This window comes from Branchiostoma belcheri, unplaced genomic scaffold, assembly GCF_001625305.1.
Source record: "Branchiostoma belcheri isolate BF01 breed outbred unplaced genomic scaffold, Haploidv18h27 scaffold1, whole genome shotgun sequence".
NCBI lineage: Eukaryota > Metazoa > Chordata > Leptocardii > Amphioxiformes > Branchiostomatidae > Branchiostoma > Branchiostoma belcheri.
The window spans coordinates 1116252-1130841 of record NW_017802379.1 but is presented as its reverse complement, the minus strand read 5'-3'; the positions used below and the strand labels follow the sequence as shown (position 1 = coordinate 1130841).

Below are 14590 nucleotides of genomic sequence, written 5' to 3'. Positions count from 1 at the left end.
TCGAAAGCATCAGTACCGACTCAAATGACCTATAAATTTGTCGTTTAATGTTATAAAAGGGGATTAGGACGTATTTGGGAGCTAAATGTTTGGTTAATGTGTAAAACAAATATTTGCAGGATACCGGGAACCTCCATGTAGGCCCTAAGGGAGCCGCTCGCAGTGGGCTCTGGGAAACCCGCATGCGCTGTGAGGAACAGGTGAACCGGGCAGGCCGAAGACAATGGCTGAGGAGCGGTTCGGGCTCGGTCTTCGCCTCATCTTGTGCCTTTTCCTGCGCTGCCGGCCTCAAACAACGAGATCAGACCATGGGGCGTCCGACTAAACCACCCAACCCTCCCGATCTGCGCCTCAGCCGTTCCCCCGGAAAGTTTTTCGAGCTACCCCAGGCGGGCGAAATTTGACCCGGGCCTGAGGTCGGTGGGCTCGCTCCTTGCAGGCGAAGTTTGACAGCTCCAGGAGACACTTGTAAGTTTGCAGGAGGCTCGTTCAACTCGCATGGCCGGCCACGGCGATGGAATGCCGACCTGTGTAGCAGCACACGATCTTCCAGCGCCAAGACAACCGAGGCAGTAGGTTCTACTAGTTTAGAAGTCGCCTACAAATGTGACTGGCGCACCGCTATAGCTCGCAACTTACATCACGTATGATTTAAATCTTCGCACCTGTGATAACTGAAGCAATGTAAACTCCGGCAGCTTGCTGTCAGCAAGCGAAACTACTGTCAGGATCGGTTCACTAAGTGATTAGAGGACAAGAAAAATTACCCTTAAGAAAAAGGAGAGTGAGCTTGTTGTGCCTTAGGTTATATAACTTATAATGTATGGCCAACGCCCCCACGTACCTGTGGAGTCTGTAGGGGAGAATGGAACAGGTGGGTACGCGAACGGTGCGTCCGGATGGTGGGGGAGGGAGGGGGGCGGGTACATGAACGTGGTGGCCCACCATCCACAGCACGCTTACCACCACGAGCAGGGCTTCGACCCGCAGACTTGTATCAACCTGAAGGGGTTCGAGTTCTCGGACCTGGATCACGCGTTGTTGGGGGAGGACCCGGCGATGCGATCTCATGCGGCAAGACTGCATCAGTTAGGCGCGCAGTCGCAACACGGGCATGCACACGCCGCGCAAGGGTTTCACCAGGATGTGTCTTACCACGCGCAAACAGGTGGTATTGCGCACGGCGACCCCACGGGCAAGTTCCCGGGATACCAACGCAGTGAGTACCACGCACAGCAGATTCAAGGAGGAGAGAGACATCAGCTGTACAGCAATGGGGCAAACTATCCCCATTTTGCCGGGATGCACCAAAACGTAGCTCTGAAACACCATCCCAGAAACACGGTGTACCAGGGAATGGTGGACATGCCTCAGTCGGTACCGGGTCAGTTTGTACGAACTCAAGAGAACGAGGCTTCCGCTAGAACTCAGCCAACAGATCACTGGCAGCAGCATCGGAACTTTCCCAACCAAGGCATGCCCTCCCATCCTGTACATGCCCAGGTTCAGAACAGTGCAGCCGTGGACAGTTTTGAGAAGATCACACAGACCGAGCTGCGAATGCGGATGCTGTACGCACAGCAGAGCTCTGCAGCCGCACAACAACAAGAGGAGCATGTTATCTCCAGTCCAGGCGAACACACCCAGCCCTGCGCTGCAGAAACAGTGTGCAGCAGGATCTTGGCAGCCGGCGCCGCTGGTCAGCCGCAGTTCCAGCATCAGCTCCACCCACTCCAACCTGAGCGGGACGTCTGGCCAGTGCTTCTCACCCTGCATGCAGACCCCCACCCCTATCCCGCAGTCCCCCTGCGGACCCGTCCCCCAGTCCCCGTGTCAGGCCCAGCATCCCCCCCACCGGTCGCCCAATCTGTCATCCCTTCGAGCGGTGCAGGATGAAGGGGCGCGGTGGCCCTGTGAGCAGCCCGCACAGGTCATGCAGACTGTGCCGCACACACAACAAGGCCCAGCTGAACCTGCCAACCCACTACTGGACAGACAAGCGTGGGAGCTGCAACAGAGGACTGGATCTGTCATTGAGAGAGAACAGTGCACTGCCTGGTCACCAAACTTCCCCGCCAGTGTGGAACAGCAGCACAGTGTCTTGCCAAACCACCTGCAGGGGGAGGAAAACGTCTTCAGTTCCCAAGACAGTCTCCAGGTCGGGTACGACCCCTCCCTGCCCAAGGTGGAGAGGGAAGTGGAGATCCCGAGACTCCAGATGGCAAGCCCGCCGGTGCCTTACCAAATAGACATGAGCAGACTGGAGGCCAAGGATCAGAACTTCCAGAGACAGATTCAGATCGTACAGAACACACCGGTGGTGGAAGGCAGGGGCTACGCCTACCAGCAAGAACAGCCTGTGCCAGAGTCTCCGTCTTTCCCAACACGGCACGGTGATCAGTTCTATCCTGGTTATAACACCCAAAGTGGCCTTTCTATACCTGCTGCCTCTGTGAACAATGTTGAGGGGCCTAAAGACGGTTTACCCCAAGATCTTGTAGGTCCACCCTCACAACAACAGAGGCTGAGCCATCCAGCCATGCCTATGGTTGTAGAGCATGACAACAGTGTAGACTCAAAGGCAGCGCCTAACTTCATGTGGCCCTCTGACGGCATGTCTAAGAGCGAGCAAGTCTTAAGCAATAGTTCCCAAGTTCCGACGTCGATTGTAAACAACTACAGAGAAGCCGTGCCATCAGATTTGCCCACAGAGGCAACAAGACCGAGAACACAGAACGTCCTGGCTGCCCTGTCCACGGCCTGCCACAACCTGATCACAGACCTGCAGAGGTCCACGTATCACCTGTATGAAACCGTAGGCAAGGAGGATACAACTCAGGGTGTCTTAGAACACGGAGGGATGGCATGGGACAGTAACGAACAGGTTAGTCAGGAGATGTGGAAAGCAGAGGTGGATGAGGTGCCGGGCTTGCCTTCTGTGGGGTCTAATGATGAGGTACATAAAGCAGCACCAGTGTTCAACCAGGCAGAAGACTCTAGTTGTAACGGGGCAGGACTCTCAGCGAGCAGGAAAAACGAAGCTGTGCCCTCGAGGAAGAGACGAGACTCGGAAGACAATGCTCAGACGAAAGGAAAGAAACTGAAGAACAAAGGCGTGGAAATGGTGGAACAGAAACAGGACAGAAATGTTCTGACTGACACATTAGACAAAGAGAACAGTGATTTTAACTCTACATTTCCCATACAGGATGGCATGAAACAAACTACAGACACTGCCACAGGCCACTCCTTGATCGATACAACAGGTGGCTTGAACCCTGCTACATTACAAAACACAGACACATCCTTACATCTCACCATAGTGAATGGGAACGTGTACCCTGCCTCTGGGCCAAACCTACAGCCAAACCCTGTAGGAGAGACTCCACAGGTCACAGAGGTTCCAGAAGAAACCACTGAGAGCAGCAAAGCAAAGGCCTGTGAGGGGAACCTGCCTTCTGAGGAAGAAGGTTTAAGAACACAGGTGGTCCCGCCTCTGTATACTCAGCAGAGGTCTTCAGAGACCTGTCAGTCTGAAAGTGGATTTGAGAGTAAGTGCGTAGCAGGCTACAGCCAGGATGACCAGTCAATCCCACAACTGGAGAATCCTGTATTTGTCAAGTCAGACCAGGAGGACAGAAGTGGAGCTGGGGACAGCAGGCAGGTGGCTGCAGGGGAAGACCGACACCCGCTCGAGATTCTGCAGGCACAGATTCGGCTCCAGCAGCAGCAGTTTAACTTGGCGCCGACAGAGACAGCACTGTCCAGGCCCAGTTCAGCACCTTGCACCACAGGTAAGTTACTCTAGTGGTTTATGTCCATTGCTATATATATACTTAACTTTCTAACCTCGTCATAGCCTGAGTACAGAATCAGTAAACACTAATTTACACTAAACAACTAAGTCAGATCTATATTTTCTTCATATATATGCTTATGAATGTTTCTGAATGTTTTCATACAGGTATAATGTAAATAATTTGCCCACAGATTTTGTGTACAAATCCTGTTTGGCCCCTAAGTAATGTCATGTAATGTATAGCCACACAAACATGCATGAGGGCTTACAGTTACAACTTGTTGATGATAGATTACGCTTGGGAATTTAACTAATCTTGTTTCCAGTAGACTCAAAGAATTCCTTCAGAGCAAAAATTATGTAAAAAAGTCTTAAAAAAATTAATTTGCATCGTGTTCAGAAAAATGTAATCTTAGCTTTAGCTATGAAATTTAGGGTTAGCAAATTGCTTTTGTGACGTGTCCCTGCAATGCCATCACAGACAGCAAGGAGGCATTGTTGGAGGACACCTGGTACCAGCCGAGCAGTCCCGGTCCTGACGATACCAACAGGGCACCCTGGGAGAAGAACAGGGACAAGATCATCAAGATAGAAGGTGGGTGACGAGAGTTTAGAATTGCTTATCCTTTTCCCTACAGTCTATGATAGATTTTTAATACAGAATGTGCATTACCGGGTTTTAAAGAGGTACAGGGACCTAGCAGCTAATGTATGATTTTTGTTTGTACTTTACAATATGTACATTCATCTTGCATCATGACCTCACATCATTGGCTTGTGATACAACATAAAAAAAGAGTAAATAGTGTAGTATATTAAGTTCACAGAACCCACATATTATATTGAAACTGGGCACTGTCTCCAATGCTTCCAAAATGTAGGTAAACCCCACTTGTCCAGGTAATTACAATGTAACGACATGTAATCACCTGTGTTTGAATTATTCTATTGTTACTGTTCTAATGTCACATGTATGTCACAATATGTTCCAGTATGTATAATTAGCTGTCAGACATGAACTTGTCAGTTAATTTTCTTTTTCCAATCACCCCGCCTCCCAGAGTTGGAGCCAGGTTCCGTGGACCGCCGTCTGCTGCACAAGCTGAACGAGCAGCGGCGCAGGGACAGTCTGAAGAGCGCCATCTACTGTCTGAAGCAGGCAATACCAGACTGCAGGGACTCATCCGATCAGAGCCAACAGAACGTCCTCAATAAAGGTACTACAGGAGCTTTGGTTCATCTAGAACAATTGTTTAGGGATATGAGTATGGTAGTTTGTGAGTTTTTGGGTAGCACTGCTGTGAATTTATTTTGTATGTAAGCAGAACATATAGAGTCAGAATGCAAAACCCTTTGTGATCATTGATATGAAGGCGTCATTTCTGTATGATGTCGTAGAATGAACAGTAGTGAACTTGATATGAAGCCCAGTGATGTATTAAACTTTGTTGTTCCTCTGCAGCCAACAACTTTATTTTGGAGATGCTGGACAAACAGAGACAGGCTGATCAGGTGAGGCAAACTTTCAAAAAAAGGAATCCAAACCAAAGTTGGTTTGATATAGGTATAACAGTCAAACCCCATATGATAAGGCATTCAGAAGACTAGTTGCATGTCATTTCTCCTCAGCGCAAAGAAACCCTGCAATTTGACTGTTGTCAAACTTTTTTATCCAAACCTCTATCAATTCTTGGCTTGTTGAGTTAACCTTAAGACTTAATCCTGACAAGAGCCCCAGATGATCTCTCTAAAGCTTGTGCATCTGTCCTGTTACAGTGTCGAGAGGAGGTCAGGAACCTGCGAGCCAGAAACCTGACCCTACAACAGAGCATCTCCGCCTTACAGAGAGAGTACAGTCATCTCAGGTAAAATATTGTCTAGGGCTAGAAATACCTATCCTGGGTACCATCCTGGTTAGTTTATGTCCGCTCAGATAGTCACTACCCACATATCGGTATGGGAGAAGACGTAGATGAGCCAGGATGGTACCCATGTTATTGTTAAGAAATATCCGTCAGCCACTCAAAATTTGTGGCAGAATGTGAGACTGTGGGATAAGATAGAAACTTACAATCTATCTAACCTGTGTTCACAATACCTCACCACACCCCTTTAAGTTAACTCGAGAACCATTCTCTACACCTGTCTAAAAGTAATCAGTGCTTTTAAGGTTATTAGTATCCTAATATGAATAAGCGCTCAACCAAATGCACATAAAGCTTGATAATTGCTTGGAGATTTGGACAGAGATTTAATGAGATTACATCAGATTAAAAAAGAGTTCTGGAAATTTGACTAATGGATCTGATGGAGGGCTTGTTAAGGGACTCTTTGTTGTTTCAATTTAAGTTGTATTATGCAACAGTAATGCGATAACTCGATTTTCCTCTTGGATTGTCCGCATGGCCTTGGATGTAATTTCGTTCCAGCTCCCTCTAGCTCACCTAAAAGAACTTTGAATTTCCTGACAGTGTGTTTCTTTGTGTACTTCAAATATTTCATTGTAAAACTTCCTCTGTGAACATTTGACAGTTACTTTGGTGCTGATAGCACTGATTTTTCCTTTGATAAATTTATTTTTCCTTTGATAATTGCTTTGTTTTTGATGTAGATTATTAGGTAATGTGTTATGATGTTTGGTGGTTGTTTTGTTATGCCACAAAGAAAGTATTGACGCTGTTCTTGTTTTATGCACAACACCAACATCTGTTCTTAAATTTTCTGTTGTTTCTACAGCAAGCACCCATGAGTTGACAATAAGGGAGCTGCAAGATACAATCTGGTGTCTTCTCAAAATCTACAGTGGCCCACAAGTACACTGTGGAATAGCCTACGATTGCACTTGTAGAAAAAGAATGTGTCATTGGTGAGCAGCATGTACTTAACCAGAAGAGAGATTGAAGGAATTAAAATGTATGGGAACCCTTTGTAGATTTTCTAAACTGCTTTTGGGGCTATGAGTATGAAAAACATTAATTGATTCAAGGAATTTAAATACTGTTATTAATATATGTGATAAGTTATTCTAGATTTATAAACACCCTTATATCTTACTACATACACAATTAACTACCCAAATTTTCAAATTATGAGACACAAATGTTTGAAAAGGAAACATTGGAAACCAGATAAGCTCCATGTTTCAGACATTATCCATTTGATAATGACTAATTTAAACCCTTATTAAATACATTACAGCTTAAAATATGTAACATTTTAAGGAAGAGAGATGATGGTAACTTTTAAACCCCATATTTTTGTGTGAAGTGCTTGTACATATTTGGTATATAAGTTGCACACATATAACTAACTATTACCCAGAGATATATCTCTGTTTATGTACAAAGTATTTTATATATATTGTACAAATTATTTTTGCGCTCTGATGTAGTTTGGAAGGTAACAGTTTTTGTTTGTTTGAACTGCACAATTTTTTTATATGACCAGAACAAAATTTAACAGTAAGTTATGAATTTTGAGTAAGACCATTTTGCTACAGTGTGTTTGATTCTACTCTATTAATTTTGATGATTTGGTATAATCATTGGAGATTATCAGAAGCAAACCATTTAACAGCATGATATGCTACATTTGTATGTATCAGTATTTATTGTTTATAGCACTTAATAACAGGTTGGTCCGAATTGAAGTAATTCTTAACTTTTGAGTTGGTGACCTGATAATTATTGGTATATTTTGTCCTATCCCCTTATTTTTTGCTTGATTCGTTTTGTTATTGCATTTTTTATGGAAACTTGGTGTTCTTGAGAGAAGTCAATTAAGATACAGTTTAGAGTCAGAAAATCTATGAACAGACTTGAACCACTGCAGTTGTGGAAGCTAGAAAACTTTTACATGTTTATACAAAAATAGATGTTTTAACACAAAAGCACATATTTTTGTACTTCAGGAGAAGCCTGTTGAGTAAGAAAAAAATCTGACATGAGAGTCACTAGTTTGTAGTTTTGTATCACAATTTTACACACTTTTCATTGTAGTAACTTTGTGTGATACATTTAAATGTGGTAAACATGTCAATTCTAATGGCTGTCACTTGTGAATTAGATTATGGAAGCAAAGTAAATGTGCCTTGACCAGAAATGCATTTCCTACGCCAAAAGAATCACAGTGATTCCTTTAAAAAATCTGTCAGACTTAAGTATTTCAATTTTTAAGGTAAACTTTCTCAAGTCAAAACTGAGCACTGCCTTTTATGTGATTGTATATAAATGATATTACCATACATGTATGTAGATGATGTACTCAAATGATAGCACCACTCTACATTAAGTATACTGTCAAAGACTGTATGTAAACACTCAATGTAATTTTATAAAGCTGTATAATTATGCTATTCTTTTATAATGGGTGAATTGTATCATGGTGTTACGGTGGCATTTCTTCAGAATTGTGTGGGTCATCTGTGTAAATCTGTGTACTGGAAATTTCTTAAGTAAAATTTATGTGTTGGCATTTGGGAGGGGCTCTATGGCAACAGACAGTAGCCATAGCAACAGACAGTAGCCATGGCAACAGATAGTAGCCATAGCAACAGACAATAGAGATGGCAACAGAAGAAGCCATAGCAACAGTAGCCGGTAATCCAGAAAGCAACAGTGGCCCACTTCTTGTATTTTCAAATGTAACGTTAACATTGGCTCATGTACAGTCATGTACCTTACATGTATTTTTGAAAGACGTTTGGACTTTACTTTTATTACTCCAACATGTGAAATGTATATGGATACATACAGTTACATACATGTAGGCTTTTGGAGAGCTGAAATTTAAGTGTTGTTTTATTCAGAAAACAGTGTTATTGGCTAGCCGCACTCTCCTGTATGTATGCTATTGTCCTGATCACCATGTTTTGCAAGATTGCACCTCACCAATGTACAGATATAGATAGAAATCACAGCGACTCCAGATTGGTAGAAAGTAACCCACAGATATATCATGGCTGTTAGGTCAAACAAGCACTGCCAAAATGAGTTCGTACTGGAAACACGGTAATATAGCAGTAGAAAATATAAAAGACTTTGGCAACAATAAGTATGCACATTTTTGTAGGGACAGATCAGAAGTGTGTAATATGCTCATTTTCTGTCAGATGTTGGAAAGCTTTTCTCCGAACCTTGAGATTCATCACAAGTGACCTTGTCTGAAGTGACTGATATGTCTGAAGGCTGCTGCTACTATTACATCACACATGGGTGCTGGGTCAGGCGTGTGTACAGGTTCTACATGTATGTACTGATGGAATAAAACACTGACCTGCACCTTAGTTCGCATTGTCTTGTATTATGTTTGGCATGATTACCGTAATTACTTAGTACATGTTCATTTGTGGCCTTAATCATATATGCCATTGAAAAAGTGTTTATGTGGGGAACACGATGTGTGTGTGTGTGTGTGTGTGTGTGTGTGTGTGTGTGTGTCTCATAATATATGCGTGTGTTAGGAAACTGAACTGTGGCGCCTCAATTTAACCAAAAAGGTAATCAATGCAGGGTAACATTGTTTCATAGACGATTCCTTTTTCGGGGGGGGGGGATTTTAGACATGTGCACGAGTTAAGACAAGGGTTGCAGAACAGGTTGCACAAGTTTCCTCACATCGCGAGTCCCATTGCAGACCTTGCAGATATCCCTGACAGCAGCTCAGGTGGAGGCTCCCAAATTTGTAAGGACGGGTATTTTACGTCTTCCTTCCTTTTTCACGCTCTACATGTGGCTCAATCCCTTCCATAAATTGCTGCTGCGTTCCACTTGTTTCTGTAGTGTAGCTAATTTTTCTACACTGTGTTGAATGTCCGCAAATGTAATGTGCTGTTGTTGTCTATTGACACATATATGCTGCCTCTGAATTCTCCACAATGGGAAGGCAAGATTTTTTTAATGTTCAAATGAAATGGTGCGTTTGTTGCATGGAATAACCACCATTCGTTGGTTCATTAAATACAATGTATTATGTTTTTGTACCCATACTCAGCTGTAATTATCGAATGCCCGACAAGATGGCGCTTCATCTCAGTATTGTCTGTCTTGTGTGCTTGCTGGCTTCTGGTGTTGTGGCGGAAGGGGTTTCCTCCAACAGGTAGTTTCTCATTCGCTTGTTTTTAAGTAAACAGTAAGTAAAAGAAATCAGGGTCAATAGTTAATAGAGGAATCGGGACGATTTTTCCTCATGTGTTTTGTACTAAAGGTAGTGACCATGATCGACGTGTATCATAATACATTTGTACGTATCAAAATATATATAATTTGTTCCACACCACTTTCTGCAAAAAAAAAGCAGCTCAGGAGCCAAAATTCGGGATTTGCTGGGAAAGATAGAATATGTTCTTTCTGGAACCCTCTCGAAGACTGCGAGACAAGTAAGTGCCCATATTTTGCTCCATACATATAACATATAGGGCTGAATTCCATTATATTGTTTCTTCCTTTATGTCAAGAAAGGCATATTTGTGGATTCCTTTAATTTACACATATAGCAAGGCGATGTCAGTGGATACATTTGCACTGTTTATTTTGTTGTTACAGTTGTTGTATATCAGTCCCTCTCATACATTATCTCACCCATGATACCCACAGGTATCACCACAGGACCCTCTGTATGATTACTTCTCTTCTGTAGCTGGAGCGGTAAGTAGTGAACCTTAATTGTCTCCTAGAGTTTTAATTGTCTCCTACAGGTTTGCAAGAGGATGTTCAGTATCTTTAAATAAATAAGCGAGCTTGCACTTGTCATGCAAGCCTTGAAAGTCTAAAACTGCATTTTCTTGACAGACCGGGCTATAAACCACAATGCGTGTGATCAATACCCGCTGCCATGATGCCCACACAGTGACATTGTTTGCTGAAAGTACTTTAAAAATGCTGGCTATTCGTGCAGTGCATGAATAATGTCGACCACCGTTTCCACAGGACCAGCAGGTTGACGCCAGGGAGCTGCAGCGAGTCCTGACATCGTCTGGGATCAGCGGATCTTACCAGCGTAAGACTTCTTCACGATTTGTACACAGTTGACGTTAAGATGACTTGACGTGACATATGATTTGATGTTTGAACATAAAAAGGTGTTTTTTCAACTATTTTTCGTCTACCCCACAACAGCGTTTAGCCTGGAGACCAGCCGCATCCTGATATCGATGCTTGACGTATCCTTTTGAGTCAGCTTTATGATACAATGTCAGACTCTGTAATGTAATGTGTTTTAGAGCCGTGACAGATACTGTGACTAGTATATCCTGCTTAAACATTGGTCTACTCAACTGTTGGTCTACCCAAAGCAGGTTTGCACTGTATATTACATTCTCTCGCGTTCTCAAGAGGTGACGTGTGATCGCTACCCAATATTAGTGACTTTATAGAGCATTTATGCCATGGCATCAAAACTAACAGCAAAGGGCGCCGAGGAAAAGGTACACTTAAATAACTGGTAGATGTTTCATCTCCTTAAAGACTAGGCGTCTCCATGATGATACGTTACTCCCAATTGCAACCTCCTTGACTCGTCCTACAAGCGCGACTACAGCGGGAATATGGGTTTTAACGAGTTTAAGGAGCTGTGGACGGCTCTCAACCAGTGGAAAAACACCTTCATGCAGTATGACAGGGACAGGAGCGGCACCGTGGAACCACACGAGAGCTGCAGGCCGCCATCAGCTCCTGGGGTGAGTCAGAGCACTAGTCTATAGCTACTAGCCTGGTAAACCTGCCGGCCTGCCGCAGTTAGGGGACTAATATAGCGGTTCTCAGGATGGTACCCAGGCTACTAACACTCACAATGCCGGTATGGAAGTGATGATGATGTATATAAAAACGTGTTCCTTTTCAATCGTACAGGTTACAACCTTAGCCCGCAAGCTCTGAACGTCATCGTGAAGCGCTACAGCGACAACGGCAGGATTTCGTTTGATGACTTCGTGGCCTGCGCGGTCCGCCTCAGGCTGCTGACAGGTAGATACACCAGCCTTAACCAGTCTTTCCGAAGGGGGAAGGGGGATAGGATGGTAGAATTTGGCAAAATACTGTCTGATGGCTGGCCAGGGGAGTGGGTCCACCGTTAGGGATTCATTTCCCCCTCATGAAAACATAGGGGGTGCGTTAGTCTGGTGGAAACCAGTGACACGCATAGAAAGTGTCATGTCAGTTTAACATCACACTACGTCTTGAGCAATATCATCTTCCGGTATTTCAAAATTACGCTGAATCTATTTCTTTTATCTGTCAGAAAGCAGTACCATTTTCTATATCAACGTCTGCTTTGAGATTAGGGCAATAAGTGTTCTTTTCTGGTTGTTTGTTTTTTCTAGACCATTTCAGACGCCGTGACACCGCCCAGACTGGAGTTGCCACCTTCCGATACGACGATGTGAGTATATGGCGCCAGGTCTGCTGACATGCCTGGTTACTAGTAATTCAATGACTTTCGTATTTTCCGGAAAGCTATCAAGTTTTCATAACTTATCTTCTAAAGGCATCGCTTAATGACAGCTAAGATGTAGCGGCAAGCTGTACTTCTTTAATTTAGCGTACTTATTCACCTCTCCTACGTCGATTGGCGCCAATCCCGTATCCTAGGATATCTTTTTTGTGCGTGTAAAACGGCCCCGGTTTAATACATGTTCTGTTGTTTTTCCAGTTCATCCAGGTTGCGATGTTCAGCTGAAGACAATGCAATGGCGGGGACAAGAACTGAGTCCAGCATATCTGACACGTCAACATAAGCTTGAGATAATTATGGCGTTTTTGAAGCTTTCGTCTAAAAATTAGAATTCAGTATCTTCAACACTTTTCCATTTCATTGATATGAAATTTTTATGAAGAAGTTTTAATGAACCCTTAAGTTGAACTAAGTATAGCCAAACTGTAAACCGATACATTAACAAGACATCAGCTACAAACAATTCAGCAAAAGAATGTAATCTCCTTGGTGAAGAATAAATGTTGAAAACTTTTGTCAAACTCTCTCATTACCCTTTGATAGATAATGTGTACGACGGACATGTTTTCAAAAGTTGGCGCAAAACAAACACGTGCACGTCACACCTGCGTCAGCAGGAAAAACAACTACATAAGGCGCACGCAGTTAGTTTCTAGCCCATTTCGCTTCTTGACAGCTATAGCGCCATGTACACTATGAAGGCGTTGGTACTCCTATCGTTCCTTTTGGGTCTTGGTTTTGCCGTTCCAAACGGCAGCGGGCGATTGAAAGGTGAACCGGAGGTACCAGATGAGAACACAGGCGCGTCCTCCTGCTGTGGACACGTCAGTGCGCACCTGACCAACTTGGAGAGTACCATCCAAGCACAACAGGTGAATACGAATGACTTAAATGCAGCCCATGTATCAAAATGTGACAAAAACTACATCTATCTTGGCGACTCACTTGTTCATTGTACCAAGAAGCTTATAGCCTATAAGCTCCTTAATTGTGCATGGCCCTTTGCAGTCTCCACTGTTTCTAACCAAAACCTTTTGTGTTTACTTTCATTTCTTTATTCAGGCTGAGATCGACGCGTGCCTGTCGTTGCAGACCACTGTTCTGGGTCTCACGAACACCGTTAACAGCTTGGAAAATCGCCTGACCCAAGCTGAAGCCTCGGTGCTGGCGGCCACTACGGACCCCGACCTGGGCTCTGAACTCAACCCCGCGAACTCCTGCCTCCAAATCAAACAGAACAACCCCTCCAGCCAAGACGGCGCCTACTTCCTCGTCGGGAAAGACGGAACCGTCTACCAGACCTACTGCGACATGACCACGGCCGGAGGCGGCTGGACGCTGGTCTCCAGCGTGCACGAGGACGACATGTACGGCAAGTGTACGGCCGGGGATCGATGGTCCAGCACCCGCGGGAACAGCGTCAACTACGCCGAGGGAGACGGCAACTGGGCCAACGTGCACACCTTCGGCTCCATGGGGTCGGCCACTACCGACGACTACAAGAACCCAGGTTACTTCAGCATCAGCGCCTCCAACGTCATGCTATGGCATGTGCCGAACAACGTACCCGCCAAGGACTACAAAACCACAGCCTACCTGCGTTACCGCACGCAAGACGGGTTTCTAGACAGCTACGGCGGCAACCTCTACACACTGTTCAAAGATCACTACCCGATCGGGTACGGCCTCGGCACGTACACCCACGACAACGGACCGGCAATTCCCATTCTGTACGAGCAAGGCGACGATGATAAGGTGGTGTCTCTGTTGTCTCCTGGAGCGGTCGCTAGTCAACAGGCTATCCCCGGGTATGTGCAGTTTCGCGTTTTTAATGGAGAAGGTGCGTGCAGTGCAGTTTGTCCGGGGATAGCTTTCAATGGTCCAGACTGTGAGAACGCCTGCATCGGTGGTGGAGGTTACTGGCCCCAAGCTGACCCAAAGCAGTGTGGGGACTTCAGCTCTAAGGACTGGGCTGGCTACGGTACCTACACAGGCTGGAGCACCAACAGGCTGGCAATAGAGTCTGTCATCATGTTCTTCTACCGCTGAAGAAAACACAGGCAACATAAGCATGAAATATCGACCCGAAAATACCTTGGACTGGCATTTCACCCATGCACACATTTTACTTTCTTTACATTGGTCTTAGTCCAGTATCTTAGCGAGCCTTTAAGCTTCTAGTCATTAGAGACTCTCTAAATTTTTCTGACACAATGCTTATTGATGGATGAACAGAACTGATTTCTAGTGCCCTTGGCAAGGTATCTAGATGTCCAATACAAACCATCTTAATGTATCACATGTTTAGTTATGACTCAATTGAATATAGACTTGAAACATGTT

At 44.6% G+C, this 14590-nt stretch overlaps 2 protein-coding genes and 1 pseudogene across 2 annotated transcripts; all 3 read left to right on the top strand.

The window, feature by feature from the left end:
• The first annotated feature begins 183 nt into the window (after positions 1 to 183).
• On the top strand, positions 184 to 5668 carry LOC109466517. The gene is made up of 6 exons (XM_019764244.1): positions 184 to 1521; positions 1892 to 3794; positions 4281 to 4394; positions 4861 to 5016; positions 5262 to 5311; positions 5576 to 5668. Exons 1-6 carry the CDS (start codon positions 820 to 822, stop codon positions 5666 to 5668), a joined length of 3018 nt encoding a protein of 1005 aa, XP_019619803.1. The 5' UTR covers positions 184 to 819.
• A 3750-nt stretch (positions 5669 to 9418) lies between these two features.
• On the top strand, positions 9419 to 12761 carry LOC109462275 (annotated as a pseudogene).
• Positions 12762 to 12920: 159 nt separating this feature from the next.
• Positions 12921 to 14418, top strand: LOC109462321 (intelectin-1a-like). Its single transcript, XM_019758855.1, has 2 exons — positions 12921 to 13119; positions 13310 to 14418. The coding sequence occupies exons 1-2, from the start codon at positions 12934 to 12936 to the stop codon at positions 14294 to 14296; spliced, it is 1173 nt and encodes a 390-aa protein (XP_019614414.1). The 5' UTR covers positions 12921 to 12933; the 3' UTR covers positions 14297 to 14418.
• Positions 14419 to 14590: the final 172 nt, after the last annotated feature.